This window comes from Crocodylus porosus, unplaced genomic scaffold, assembly GCF_001723895.1.
Source record: "Crocodylus porosus isolate Cpor-Errol unplaced genomic scaffold, CroPor_comp1, whole genome shotgun sequence".
Classification (NCBI taxonomy): Eukaryota; Metazoa; Chordata; order Crocodylia; family Crocodylidae; genus Crocodylus; species Crocodylus porosus.
Genome location: NW_017728929.1, coordinates 332,077 through 345,112, shown reverse-complemented (window position 1 = coordinate 345,112; position 13,036 = coordinate 332,077). Strand labels below are relative to the sequence as shown.

The 13,036-nt window shown below is 46.5% G+C and overlaps 1 protein-coding gene across 1 annotated transcript in view; it reads right to left on the bottom strand.

Annotated features, from left to right (window-relative positions):
- PCCB (propionyl-CoA carboxylase beta subunit) overlaps window positions 1-13,036 on the bottom strand; it is a 43,000-nt gene that overhangs the window by 15,900 nt on the left and 14,064 nt on the right. The window contains exons 6-8 of the mRNA XM_019542858.1: window positions 8,504-8,614; window positions 6,127-6,235; window positions 3,278-3,398 (exon numbers count right to left, since the gene is read on the bottom strand). Of these exons, the coding sequence (XP_019398403.1) occupies window positions 3,278-3,398; window positions 6,127-6,235; window positions 8,504-8,614 (341 nt within the window). The remainder of the gene's footprint in view (window positions 1-3,277; window positions 3,399-6,126; window positions 6,236-8,503; window positions 8,615-13,036) is intronic.

Sequence of the window (13,036 nt, the reverse complement as noted above, 5' to 3'; positions counted from 1 at the left end):
TCCCCCCTGCAATGGCAGGGGGATGAATTTAAGACTACCCTCCAATAATTAGATTCTAGACCTGGAAAATTATAACCAACATATAATTTTCCATGTATAAAATCTAATAACGGGGGTGTCGGGGGGGCAAGGGGTCACAAATTCTGTTATCCTGGATTCAAGTAAATCTCGTGTTCTTGGACTGCCTGGAATCATTCACGCTGCAAAACTGAGACCAGAAATACTAATTTTGTTATGCCTCTTATCCCACAGCTCTAGGTAACCTATTTAAATATATAAGTGAACTGGTTATACAGACATGTCACTCACTGTCTCCTTTGCTTTACCCCTTGGCCACACATCATTTTGTAAAAAGGTAAGAAATTTATTAATTGATTAACAGAATAATTAACTTATTAACGGAATAAAATTGACAGGAACACCACACACACAGTTCAATGTCTCTAAGTGACGTCATATTTTATCCAAGTGTTTGTATATTATTAGCTAAATAAATACTTAATTGAAGGAAAGCAACTGACTGGCTAAATATCATACTAAACCCATAGGTAAGATGTACATTTAACAACCTCACAGACATCAATTGTCTAGAAACTGTTTAGATACAAAATGGGCAACAAATTCCATGGGAATTCAGATTTCAAGTAACCCAGAAGAGCTGTGACAATGGAAATGTCAAACCAGACCTCCATCAAGTTAAGCAGGATACAGAGTGCCGGGAAATTTTATCCTGCCTTTTGTCAAGGAAAACAGTCCCCAGCAAAATGAACTTTTCCCCCAGGAGACTGATCTTGCTTCAAAATCTTCTTCAGATCATCCTAGATAAAACTCCAGCAGGTACACAGACACAGAACATGCAGTTAGAATTAACTTGGGAGTACAAGCAAGCTGAGAGTAGATGCAGCTACTATATACAGATACAGTACTAAGGCAGGATAGACCTGCTCTTTTAAGTATTATATAGCACTGTCATGTCAACAAGCTATAGCAAATTGAGGCACCCTAACCCAGATAAATACGTTTTAAATGAACCAGAAAATTACCCTGAACCAAAACTTACACCCCAAGGCAAATCAGTACAGACTTTAGGTAGAACCATATTTATTTGCTATGGACTTTACCAACTAGCCAGACTAACAATCAACACTGAAGTTGAACACTGAAGAGACTCAGGATAGTCACAGTTAGCCAAGTGTTTAATAAAAAGTTTACAAATGTTTAAACAAATCATCCCTCTTTCCCATCGGACAAGGCCTTTCAACTTAGGGGTACAGCCATGACTCAAGGGAGTGTTGTCACTTGACCTGAGAGAAAACAAGATTGAGTCCTGCATTTCTGAACATACAGAAACAGGACACTAGTCCCAGTACAAACAATGGCTTCTAGAATAACAGAAAAGAGAAAAAAAATCTTTCCATTTACACCAATGTATACGACAACTTTCAAGACAGGGTGTGGCAGTACACTGTGCCTGCCGCTTTAAGAACATCAGGCAGGCTGTGGAGCAGGCCCAGTTAGGTAGCCACCTGACTGTAGGGGGTTGCCTGATTGGAGGAGGACTGGGCAGGGAGAGTATAAGCCCTGACCCTGGGAACAGAGCTGGCAGTTACATCTGGGGAGCTGGAGGAACAACATCTCCCAGCCAAAAAGTTGCAGCTCCTGGAACACCTGGAGGTTAGGATAGGAACTATGGGGATGGAGGAGGTTCCTTCTGGTCCTGGGTAAGACCTGAAACTGCACCCTGCTGGGGTTGGATGGGGTGGCGGGACTGCCTGTGGTGGGGCAACCCCCCAGAAAATGCCACACCTGTGCCTTGCTATTGAAAGGCAAGGATGGGGTGCCGTAACACCTCAGCCCCCACTGCCTTGTGGGTACCCCATAGAGTCGAAAGGCTTGGGACCAAGGTCCACTGAGTGGGACCTGAGGCCCAAGGGGCAAAAGGCTCAGAGTGTGAGTGCACCCCAGTGAAGGGGTGGAGTGAGTGTGTACCCCAGTGAAGGAGGCCAGGGGAGTGATCCAGTGAGGGGTCAAGGTCCATCAAGAGGGACCTGAGGCCTGCATGGGCCAGAGGTCAAATACAGCCCAGTAAGGGGCTGGCAGCATAATAAGGAGAACTGGATTCCATCTGTGAGGCATGGGACACAGCATAAGACAGTTCGGAGCCATGTGATTGGCCCAGTACAGCAGGCCTTAAATAAGCAGCCTCCCACATTCTTACATCAAATAATTTGACATCAAAGGTGTGGCAGGCGAGAGCAGGGTAGACTGCCCTAAGTGGGGGGGGATGGGGACATCAATCTCTTTGGGTGCCAAGGGACCTCCCCCCACCATTACACAGGGAAATACCACAGCTGGTATACAACTAGAAAAGGATATAGACAGGCTACCGCAAAGGAAAATAGCCTTTAATTTGGGAAGAATGGACCAAATTTCCTGATTCCCAGCACAATAAGAAAGTTTATTTTAAGATGCTGGTGCAAATGCCTACTGAAGCAGCATTGAAGGATCAGAAAAAAGGAGACGGGGAAAAAATTATGGGAACAGGGTGATACAAGGGAATTATATGTACATATGATAGACATATGTTCACAAATTCAAAAGGACAGAGGGCATTTCATAACTTACTGTAAGTTCTTATATAGGAGACAGATCTTATATAGCAAGCCCTTGGTAATCTTCTGGGGCTTGCTAGAAGAAATGGTCCCAACTCAAGGATATAACAGATGAGAGAGTAAATCTTTAACAACTGCAAAACAACTGACAGCTTCTCAAGGGAAAAAAAAACTGCCCACCATAAGAGACCTGTTTAAAAACTATGGGATGCTTTTGCTATGGAAAAAAAGAATGTAACCAATTTAACTACAGTAAAGGCCAGACATTTGGGTATTTGGGTACTGTTTGTTCAATGTTCATGCAGAACACAATGACCATAAAGATTTATGCCAAGAAATTTATCAAGCACTGCAACCAAACACTGAAGTTATAACAGCTCTTCACCTGGTTGTGTTCCCATCCCTGGCATCAATTTGTATTACCACAGACTGGTGCCCTTAGGCAATAGTAATATGTACGTGACAAGAAAGGACTTATACACATAAGCATGTTGGAAGAGAAGGAGTGGGCTAGACCTATGATTCTATAAAGTCATCAGGAAAGAATGTAAAAGCCAGTAGCTGCAGGATAGTTCTTCCTCTACATTCCCTCTACCAGAACACCAATGACATTATACTGATAACAACCACCAGTGTCTACCCGAACAAGCCACTCCTGTAATTACCTGGGATCATGACATTCACGAACAGGGGCTGGATCACGGTTACTGAGAGGCAAGTAATTAAAGAAGTCCCGGAGATTGAGCAAAGCATCGATGTCATTCTCAAAGGCCTTGTGTGCTACCCCTGCAGGGAAATAGCAAAACAACATAGTTATTTGAAAGTGCCCCACCTGGCTTCATCAAGTACGTGTTGATCCCCACCTGTTAGGTATAAGGAGCTTTTCCCTTACATCACCCAAAGTGGCACCTGCAAAGCACAGATTACCTTCACCATGGTGTTCACTACCACATGTAGATATCAACAGAGCCTTACGGGGATACTTAATAACCTGCCATCTTGCTGCTTAACTCCACACATAAGTGTGGCAGGGCACCTTTGATGCCTGCCACTTTAAGGGCTTGAGCAGGCAGCAGAGCAACCTGCAGGTGACTGCAGTGCCAATTAGGCAGAGTCCCATGGCCATCAGGAGGCTGCCTGGTTGGAGGAAGCTCTGGCTGCTGGAGAATAAGAACAGGCCCTGAGCAGTAGAGCCAGCAGTTGCTGCAAGGAGATGAAGGAACAGCATCTCTCAGTGGGAGTACTGCTACTTCCGGAACACCTGGAGGTCAAAGGTAGGAACTGTGGGGATGGAGGCAGCTCCTAGTCCTAGGGTATGACCTAAAACTACACCTTGCTGGGGAGGATGGAGTGGTGGGGCTGCTTGTAGCAGGGCAGACTCCAGAAAATGCCACACCTATGCCTCCCCAGTGAAAGGCGAGTATGGGGTGCTGGAAAGCCTCAGCCCCTGCTGCCTTGTGAGGTACCTTGTGGAGGCGAAGGGTAGGGGAGCACACCCCAACAGAAAAGCACAGGGCCCAGGCCTAATGAGTGGGGCCTGAGGCAGGGTCCAGGCATGTCAACAGACCCCCGAGGCCTGAGTGGGCCATAGGCTGAGTTGGGGGCCCAGGTACATCAATAGACTCCTGATGCCTGAGGGGCATAAGGCCCAGAAGCCACAGTGAGGGGGTGAAGTAGGAGCTGGCAGCCATGTAGAGTAGGGTCTTAGGGGGCCTGAAGGTGTGCATATGGGCTGACCTGGAGTTAAGGCCCCAGTGTGGGGGTAGGAGGCCCGGGCACATCTAAGGACATTTGAGGCCAAGTTGGGACACAGGCTGAGTGTGGCCCAGTTAAGGTGCCGGGGGAGTAATAGTGGAATTGGATGCCATCTGCAAAGCATGGGATGTGGCAAAGGGGAGGTTGGAGCCATGTATTTTGCCCTTGGCATCAGGGCATTAAATGGGCGGCTTCCCACACTTTTCCAACAGTTTATTTGAGTACATCAAAGCATGGCAGACAAATCAAGGGGGACTGCCCTAGACAGGTGGGTGGGCTGACATTGTGACCAGCCTTGAGACTGCCCCCTGTCACAATCAGAATTTGACACAGCCATTGGGAATAAGCTGGACTCTCCGCCAGCTCACTGTAACAGAGGCCTAGTGTTGGTCATAGACTGTATGGAAGATGGTAATATTTCCTCTGCTTTGCAGCTAATGATTCTCCTCACTTTATTTATTCTCTTAAATTTGCTACCCAAGTTTTTGCATAAAGCCAAGAGCTGTCTTGCACGGGAATCGATGTTTTTTGACCCAAGCTGGGTGTCACCTTGCTACTGCAATTGTTTGCTACAGTTCTGCCCAAGTAAAGCAGATGCAAAATATGTGCCACCACCTATAATTGATAAATGCCAGGCATTTCCTTTACTCTAGATGGCAAAGTCTCTGTGGAAGTTTCCTGGGGATCCCCACGTCCTTTACGACTAGGGAAATTTCATACTAAGGATAGTGAACTTACAACATTTCCTGGATGGTTTCCGTAAGCATTTTGGTTTGGCCTGAACCACTAGCAGCAGGATTCAAGGTTCCAACCAGGAACCTGATGGGAATGGGAATTAAATACCCCCACACACACATCTAAACCTGAAGAGATCAAGCTACTGCATAAGAAGATAAAGTATGGCAAGGGGTCATGCCCATGAAGATGCACTCCTATAGTATCTTCCTTCAAAGGTGCATTAGCCCCTAGCAGCTCAGCAGTAAGAGAAGATAGCAGTGGGCTACTCTGCACAGTGCAAACTGCACCTGTCTCTACTTTGTCAGTTCCTCTGACCTCCACACCATCTAGTGTTTGGGATCTCGCACTGGAGATGGGGCAGCCTGCATATTTCTGTGGCAGTCACTTTCTATAAGACTGAGGGTCTTTGAGGACAAAGCACTTGCAGATCACCACCCTCACATGCATAACAGGAAGTGGATATGTGCCTTTCCACCATCTTGCCTGGAGCAGAGCTGCAAGGCCATAGTGAATATGGCTCATTAAACATCCCACCAGGAATCCTGCAATGCTCAGTAAGATTTTCCAGGGAAACAGACTCGCAATGATTTTCTCTGGGTTGGTAGTAAGGAAAGAGAGGCATCAGATTCAAGTGAAAAATCCAATGCTGGAAAGAGATAACAACCTCACCTATAGGTTTGCTACGGTGACTTGGTAAAAACATTCTATAGCATTGTGTTAAAATTGTTTAAAAGGCTTTAAAAAATACATACTAATTCTCCCTCAACTGTGGAGGAAATCTCCACAACATACCCTCTAGTTGTTCCTCGGTGGATAGGCTACAGAGCATAAAAATAATTATTTGTTATCCAGAATGCAAAACTCAATACACAAAACCTATAACCTTCAACAAGGAATTTCTCATAGAAGCCCTTGGCCCACCATGAGGGGGAAAAAAGTTTTAATACCACTCACTGGAGCTGCTACTTTATTCAGTCTGGAGGAATGGATTATACTTTAAGTGAAAAAACAAAGCTCCCACCTGACACAGCAGTGTGTGTCTTTGAACCCCCAAGCTGCTCCTGGGTGACATCTTCATTTGTAACTGACTTGACTACATCAGGGCCTGTAATGAACAGGTAGGACGTGTCCTGAAATGAGAAGTGACTGAATGTGAGTTTAAAGCTGCAACAACAGTTAAAAATCCTGAGCAAATCTGGGGAGGATACTGTGGATTCTTCATGGGGGCGGGAAAAAAGAGATCAAACCCAAGCTTTAAGTGAAAAGTAAATCTAGCCTGAGCAGTGAGGTACTCCTGGGCCTCTCAAGTTCTGGCATTTTGGTTAATGGACTACTGTAGTAATAGTATAATTATTTCTGCTACCAACCAAAGCTAAATAAGGTCTTGTCAGCATCAGGCTTGAAGAATCGATAAAACAAGGTTGGCTTAAAACACCTACTTTTATTACCTAAACCACAAAGCAGCTTTGGCTGGATAGAACTGCCTCATTTGGGGTGGGGGGAGAAGGTGTTATAGTTTGTTTCTATGTATCTCTTCCATAGGCAAACTGCTGCTGACAAATATATGAAATAAGATGGAAGGATTTGGGTTTTTTTCCCTAATCTCTTTCAATTACTTGTGATGTTACATGCTATCAATTCTCATTACACAATTCCCTCCAAAACCTACTGCAGGGCCATGATTCTGCTTCTGGAAACACTTGGGAAATCTTGGGAGAGTCTTTCCCCCTGTCCTCCTCTTCTAACCTAGCCCATCTCCAGCAGACCCCATCAATCAGACGCTTCTTCCCTGGCCTTGCTTTCAACAATGAGCTAAGCTAAACTAAACGGATCCCTTATTAACAGTAGTAGCCATCAGTCTGCCTCACAAAACAACAGAATTATGCCGAGGGAGACATTAGCTCGCTGAACCCATATCAAACCGTCCCTAAAAGAAGAAAAGGGATACAAGATCTTCAGAATCAAACTGGAAAACCAGGACCAGGGCCAAAAGCCAGCTCATCCTCTGCTTTCAGTGCCTTTTGGTCCCAAGAGGTTTGTTCCTGACGCTTTATACCTCTTTTACCGAATAATGTAGATAAAGATTCTTAAAGTTACTACTTCTGACAAGCTGTCCTGACTTATTTCCTTTGTGTTGCTGACTGCAAAAGGTCTTGGCAACTGTCAGTCCTTCAAGATCATGGTGTATGTGTGAGAGGTCACCCAGACCTTTTAATGCATATGCATAGGCAGCAGTTCTGGAGGAACAGAGGCTGCCCAGCCCTTCCAACTCTGCCTTTAGCCCACTGAGATGGAAGCCAAAGGCCAGGCTGAGCCCGTCCATTTGGTGCCTCCATGGCTATAGCTGTATAAGTGTCCAGGAAGCAAACCCAGGTCTCCTGTGTGGCAGACAAGGCATGTACCACTGAACTACAGGGGATGACTGCTAAAGGAAAAAATTGTTATTTAATCTGTTTACAAGTGATGATACTGATATCATGCCAGCATGTGGGGAGGGAAATCTTTTTAGAATTCAGCACCCCAACCATTTATGGGTATGGAGAACTTTAAACCCAAGGAGTCCTTCATCTTGACACAGAGATGAGAAGACTGACATTTAGTAGATATCCAGCCTAAGAAACAAACAAAAATTGCCATTCTGGGAAAATTATTCAAAATAGTGCTAGTTAAAAACACTTCCAACCCTCTTTTCCTATTAGAGTTAATATATTTGACATTTTTGAAGGTGGATGGATACCTCATGTCCTGATGATGTACACTGGTGTTTTGTTCTATTTTTAATTCTTCAGAAGGAAAGATCATTTCTGAGGTTCAAAGAGACATGTTCATTAATAAAGTTATCTGAACGTGGTCAGCACTAAGCGAGGTGTTTTCCTGTCATGGAAAGACTCTTGCCATTAAAAAGATATCCAACTTGACTTTGCAGTGCACCCTGGTGCTTGCTTTTAGTGACTGGGAAACTGGAAGCTGCTATTATATAGATATCTCAGATAAGAATGGCATCTGTATTAGCTGAGTGCGGGTGAATAGTGAAGGGAACTGTTACTGAATGAAAGCAGGCTCCAGCAACAAGGAAAAAGAGTGGAAGGTGAAGAGCAAAATAGCTGATAAATAGGAGACAGGAAAAGAAATCTGGTTAAGTAACAAACAAGAAACAAGCTTACAGGAAAGAAGGGGAAATGTCTAGTTAGCAGAAGATATGCAGAGCATCTGGCAGCACAGAGAGCACAGGCCTAACAGCTGAATGAAACAGAGTCCCAGAGACAGAAAAGTATTTCTGTCAAGGATCGGGGTCCTCACATGTTCAAAGAGCCAACTCCATCCACAACGTTGCGCAATTCTGAATCTAGATAAAAAGGCCAAGGATTCCAACAAGGGGTCAGATGCTACATCCTTACCTTCACCATGAATGTAAAATCCGTCAAGGCAGGCGAGTAGACTGCTCCACCTGCACAAGGGCCCATGATGAGAGAAATTTGCGGGACTACCCCCGAGCACAGAACATTTCTCTGAAAGAGAAGAAATGGAAGGAGACATCCCATGATACCAAAACCCTCCAGATTCTGAAATCTCTGCAACAAAAGTTTAGAAAAATCACATGGTAAAGAAGGAAAACTACCAACCATAATAGGTACAAGCCTGGGAGCGTTCCACCAGAATCCCCCGTGCCAGGCATGAGAAAAGACTCCCTCAGTTTTGCAATAAGAAAACAAGAAATAGGACACAGTAAGAATTTCTTAATGCAAGGAATGGCTAAAACCAGTTTCGGGTTCTTTTGTCCCTCTTTTAATCCTGCTTTCTTGCCACATGGGCTCTACATATCTGTGTTTGGGATAAAGATCATCCTTTCCTTCCAGTCTGTTGTGGCAGTCACTAGTCGCCTGCCCCTGCCTTTGACTGCTTCCTCCTGCATCACAACCATCCTGACATCAAGCCTTCAACATAGCCTGACATCTCAGAAGGTGACAATATCTTCACTTTCTAGGCAGCAATGGGTGCAATGAGTATGTCCACTTCTACACTATGAAATTTGGCCAGTCTAGCTAAATCAGCTGATGGAATAACAAGATCACGGCCCAAAGCCAACTGAGTTAAGCCAGCCAGACCCCTGCTGTCAACTTGGCTGGGCTGCCAGGAGTGTCTTCTGTCAACTTAACTTGTCTTATTCAGGAAGGCGGTGCAACTCCAACAGAAAAAACCCTGTCACCATATGCCATGTCTCCACTGGGGGGCTCTGTCACAACAGCAATAGCAGCAAATGCTGGACAGAAGTGCTCGGTCTTCTGACCCTGCAGGCCAAATATGTGGCATAAGGCCAGTCCATGAGCTAGATCGGGTCCTGAGCTGCTCCCACCAGCTGGAGTCAGGCCTCATGCGTCTGGCTGAAATACTCATGCCACCCCAACCCACTGGACTGAGCCCCCTACCACCCTGTATGCCTGATCCAGTACACAGAGCCACACTATCCAGCCAATGGGGCTCCCCAGAGGTCCAGAAACTTGGCAGTGAAATTTCTAGACCCCTGGATCTGGCCCTCAGGTCAGAGGCTGAGCACCCTTGGTGTAGACAAAGCCTGAGAACCAGAGCAAGCTGCTTCTGCAACACTGCTTATCTTGACAGATCAGGTGACAACAGTCATCAGGTCAGTCCATGAATTCAAACCTATCATGTGACACTGTAATAAGTAACAGCAAATTACTCAGAGGCCGTGCAAGGAATCCATTTCTATTCTCGCCAAGGGGTTGCTAATTTAACCCCTTGTTTGTATCTTTGCCAGCTCTGCTTGAGCAAACAGTACAGCCCAGAAGAGACAAACCTGTTCCCCAGTTGCTTGCAGACACTCTAACACATAGGATGTTGAGTTGTGGGAAGAGAATATTTGTAATGGACAGAAGAGCTGGACTCCACTGGAATGCTGTCTGCCCCAGATCCCATTTCATTCACCTGCTTCTCACTTCTCTAAATAAGAGGTAAAGCCCTAAACTCAAAATGTATTCTGGAGGAGGAGACCTGCTGTGGCAGAACATGTGAGCCCCTTCAAAGCAGGGCTGCTCTCCTTTGCAAGTCTCCCAACAGACTGGATGAGTTTGGTTAGACCAAAGGTGTAATGCAGTGATTTGCAATGGGGTGTCATGACAACCTAGAAGGGCACCCTAGGGAGAGGGGAGATGAGCAAGATAAGGGGTTCCTCTTCCCCCCCCTTCCACTCACTGTAGCACAGGCCAAATGCCTCTTCCCCCTTCCTAGACCCTCTTCAAAGAGATAAGCAATAAGCACGATAATAAATTATTTTTTGGAATGGGATGCCCTCAATGCACAAGTTATGGACGGTTGCCTCAAGTCTAAACAGGTTGCAAACCACTGGTGTAATGACTGGAGTGGACAGAGGAAAGTATGAAGAGTGAAGGAAAGGCTGTATCTTCAGGTAACACAACAGAGGAAAAAAGCAAAAAACAGGGCATGCTGCACCCTGCCACTCCAAGATGCACACACTGCAGAAGCATCGAGGAGAACCTAACCTCTATTGGCTGGTCATGTTGCAGAAGTCCCAAGTCAAGAGGATCCACTTGGCTACAAGTGGCTATTGTTCCATGGCCTTTGAAAATCAAGCAAGACTAACAACTGAATGGTCAACAACACTCTTAACCTCAGGGTCTTCTTGTCATGCAGTTGCTTGCTCTCAGAACAGCCTCCCAAGAGTCCTGCTCTACCACCAAGGTAAATCCTTGTGTTGCAGGTCACTAAGACATGCCTGCTCCTTTTAGGGCAGAAGCAGCCTGCCAGAGAGCCCTACAGGCTCAGCAGAGCTCCACTGCTCCTGAACAGCAGCCTAATGAGAGAATTAGCCAGCACCTGCATGTGGTCAACTGAGCGAAAGGAGGCAGGGCCCCGGGCACATATAAGCTACAGCGCTGCAGCTGGCAGGGGTTAGTTCTCTTGCATGAAAAGGCTGCCCTGAGATATCTGGTTGCCTGGTCTGCTGCCTGCAGGACTCCTAAGACTCCTGGCACTCATAAGGTACCCTGGGCTGAGTAGCCTGCTAGACTAGGGGAGAAGTTTGCCTTCTTAAAGAGGCAGAGCATGACCCGCATCATTATTGTTATGTTATAGCCTAGCGGCTGATGTTTGTGTTGTTGTTTGCACCAGTGGTTCAGGATGAGGCTGTCAGGGGAGGTGTGGAGGCCTCATTAGTGCCCAGAGGAGGCATGTGATCACATTGGGCCATGTTAGCAGTCAGCTCAGGGCTCGAGTAGTTACACAGCTTGTAAATGGAAGGTGTGTGCAAGCACACAGCACACAAGGGGCCAGATGGCCTGGTACCAGAGGGACATAGTAGTCGTGGGGCCCCAACACCAGAGGGGTGCAGCAGTCAGGGGCCAGAGGGTCTAGTGACAGGAAAAGAGGGAGTGGAGCTAGTGCCTCAAAGCCAGGTCCAACACAGTGGGCCTAGGCTAGAAGGCCTAGCCAAATTAAAGGTGCAGTGGCTGAGTAGGCAGAGGCCCCAACAGTTGTATAACACCCATGAGGCATGGGATGTCGTATAGGGATGGCTTGGAGCCATGCAATTGGCCCATAAGGCTTAAGGTGTCCCATGAGGGACCGACTTGGAGCAGGACCTGGCAAGGGGCCCAAGGACCAGAAGGGTCTAAGAGGGTTCCACGGGACCTTGGCAGTGCAGAAACTCATGGGCAGCCTCCCTACTTACTACATTTCCAGGTGAGAAATAAGAAGGCTTTGGGCAGAGCTGGCACAGTCATGGAGCCCCGAGGGCATCACAGCTATGCCTGGGGACCCCACACCATGATACCTTGCATTCTCCATCAATATTGTTTCCCACCAATCAGAACCTTTGTCATAGAATCATAGAAAATGAGGGCTGGAAGCATGGGTGACTGGTGCCTCCTGAGTCTGGGGCGGGCACCTGCAGAAGCCGCCAGTGGCAGGGACAGGGCTGGCGAGCACCTGCAGAAGCTGCTGGCAGCGGCAGAGGCAGCCCTGCCAGATGGGCCACATGCCCCCACCCCTGTGCCTCCCCTACCAGTTGTTTATGTTTGGAAGGGACTTTGGGAGGTCACATCTAGTCCAATCCCCTGCTCAAAGCAGGACCAGCCCCAACAAGATCACCCCAACCAAGGCTTTCACTAGCTGGGTCTTAACAACCTCCAAGGATGGAGATTCCACAACCTCTCCTGTAACCTGTTCCAGTACTTCACCACCCTCCTAGTGAGGAAGTTTTTGCTGATATCTAACCTAAACTTCTCTTACTGCAACTTGAGACCATTGCTCCTTGTTCTGTCATCTGCCACCACTGAGAACAGTCCAGCTCCATTCTCTTTCAAACCCCCTTCAGGGAGTTAAAGGCTTCTATTAAATCCCTCCTCAGTCTTCTCTTTTCCACACCAAATAAGTGCAGTTTCTTCAGCTTCTTCTCACAAGTCATGTGCCCCAGCCCACAAACCATTTTCATTGCCCTCTGCTGGACTCTCTCCAATTTGTCTACAAGATTCTCTGCAACTTGTCAGCAGAATTCTGGATATCCTTAAAATACAGAATCCACACCTGCCTTGGGTTTTATATGCTTTCTATTCCTCGTACAGAGACAACCCTCCATGTGGTGACAATCTGTGATCCTGCTATAAATGGGACAACCATTACTTTGGTGGGGGACCAGGCACTTTCTGTTGGAAGCCAACATCATCCCCCAGCTGCAATAGAGCAACTATGACATTTGTTCTGCTGCATTTTTTCTGTTCTGCTTCCCTGGTACATGGCTCTTTCATAACTGCTTCAAAATAAACAAACAGTCTCTGAGTCGGGTATTACATGCTGGCACCAGGATTTCTGCTTTCTGCCCAGGAGTCTCTGAATTCCAGTGTTGTAAGATGTTCAATTCCACCAGTGCTGCTCTTGCATCCCCTACCATTGTTTAT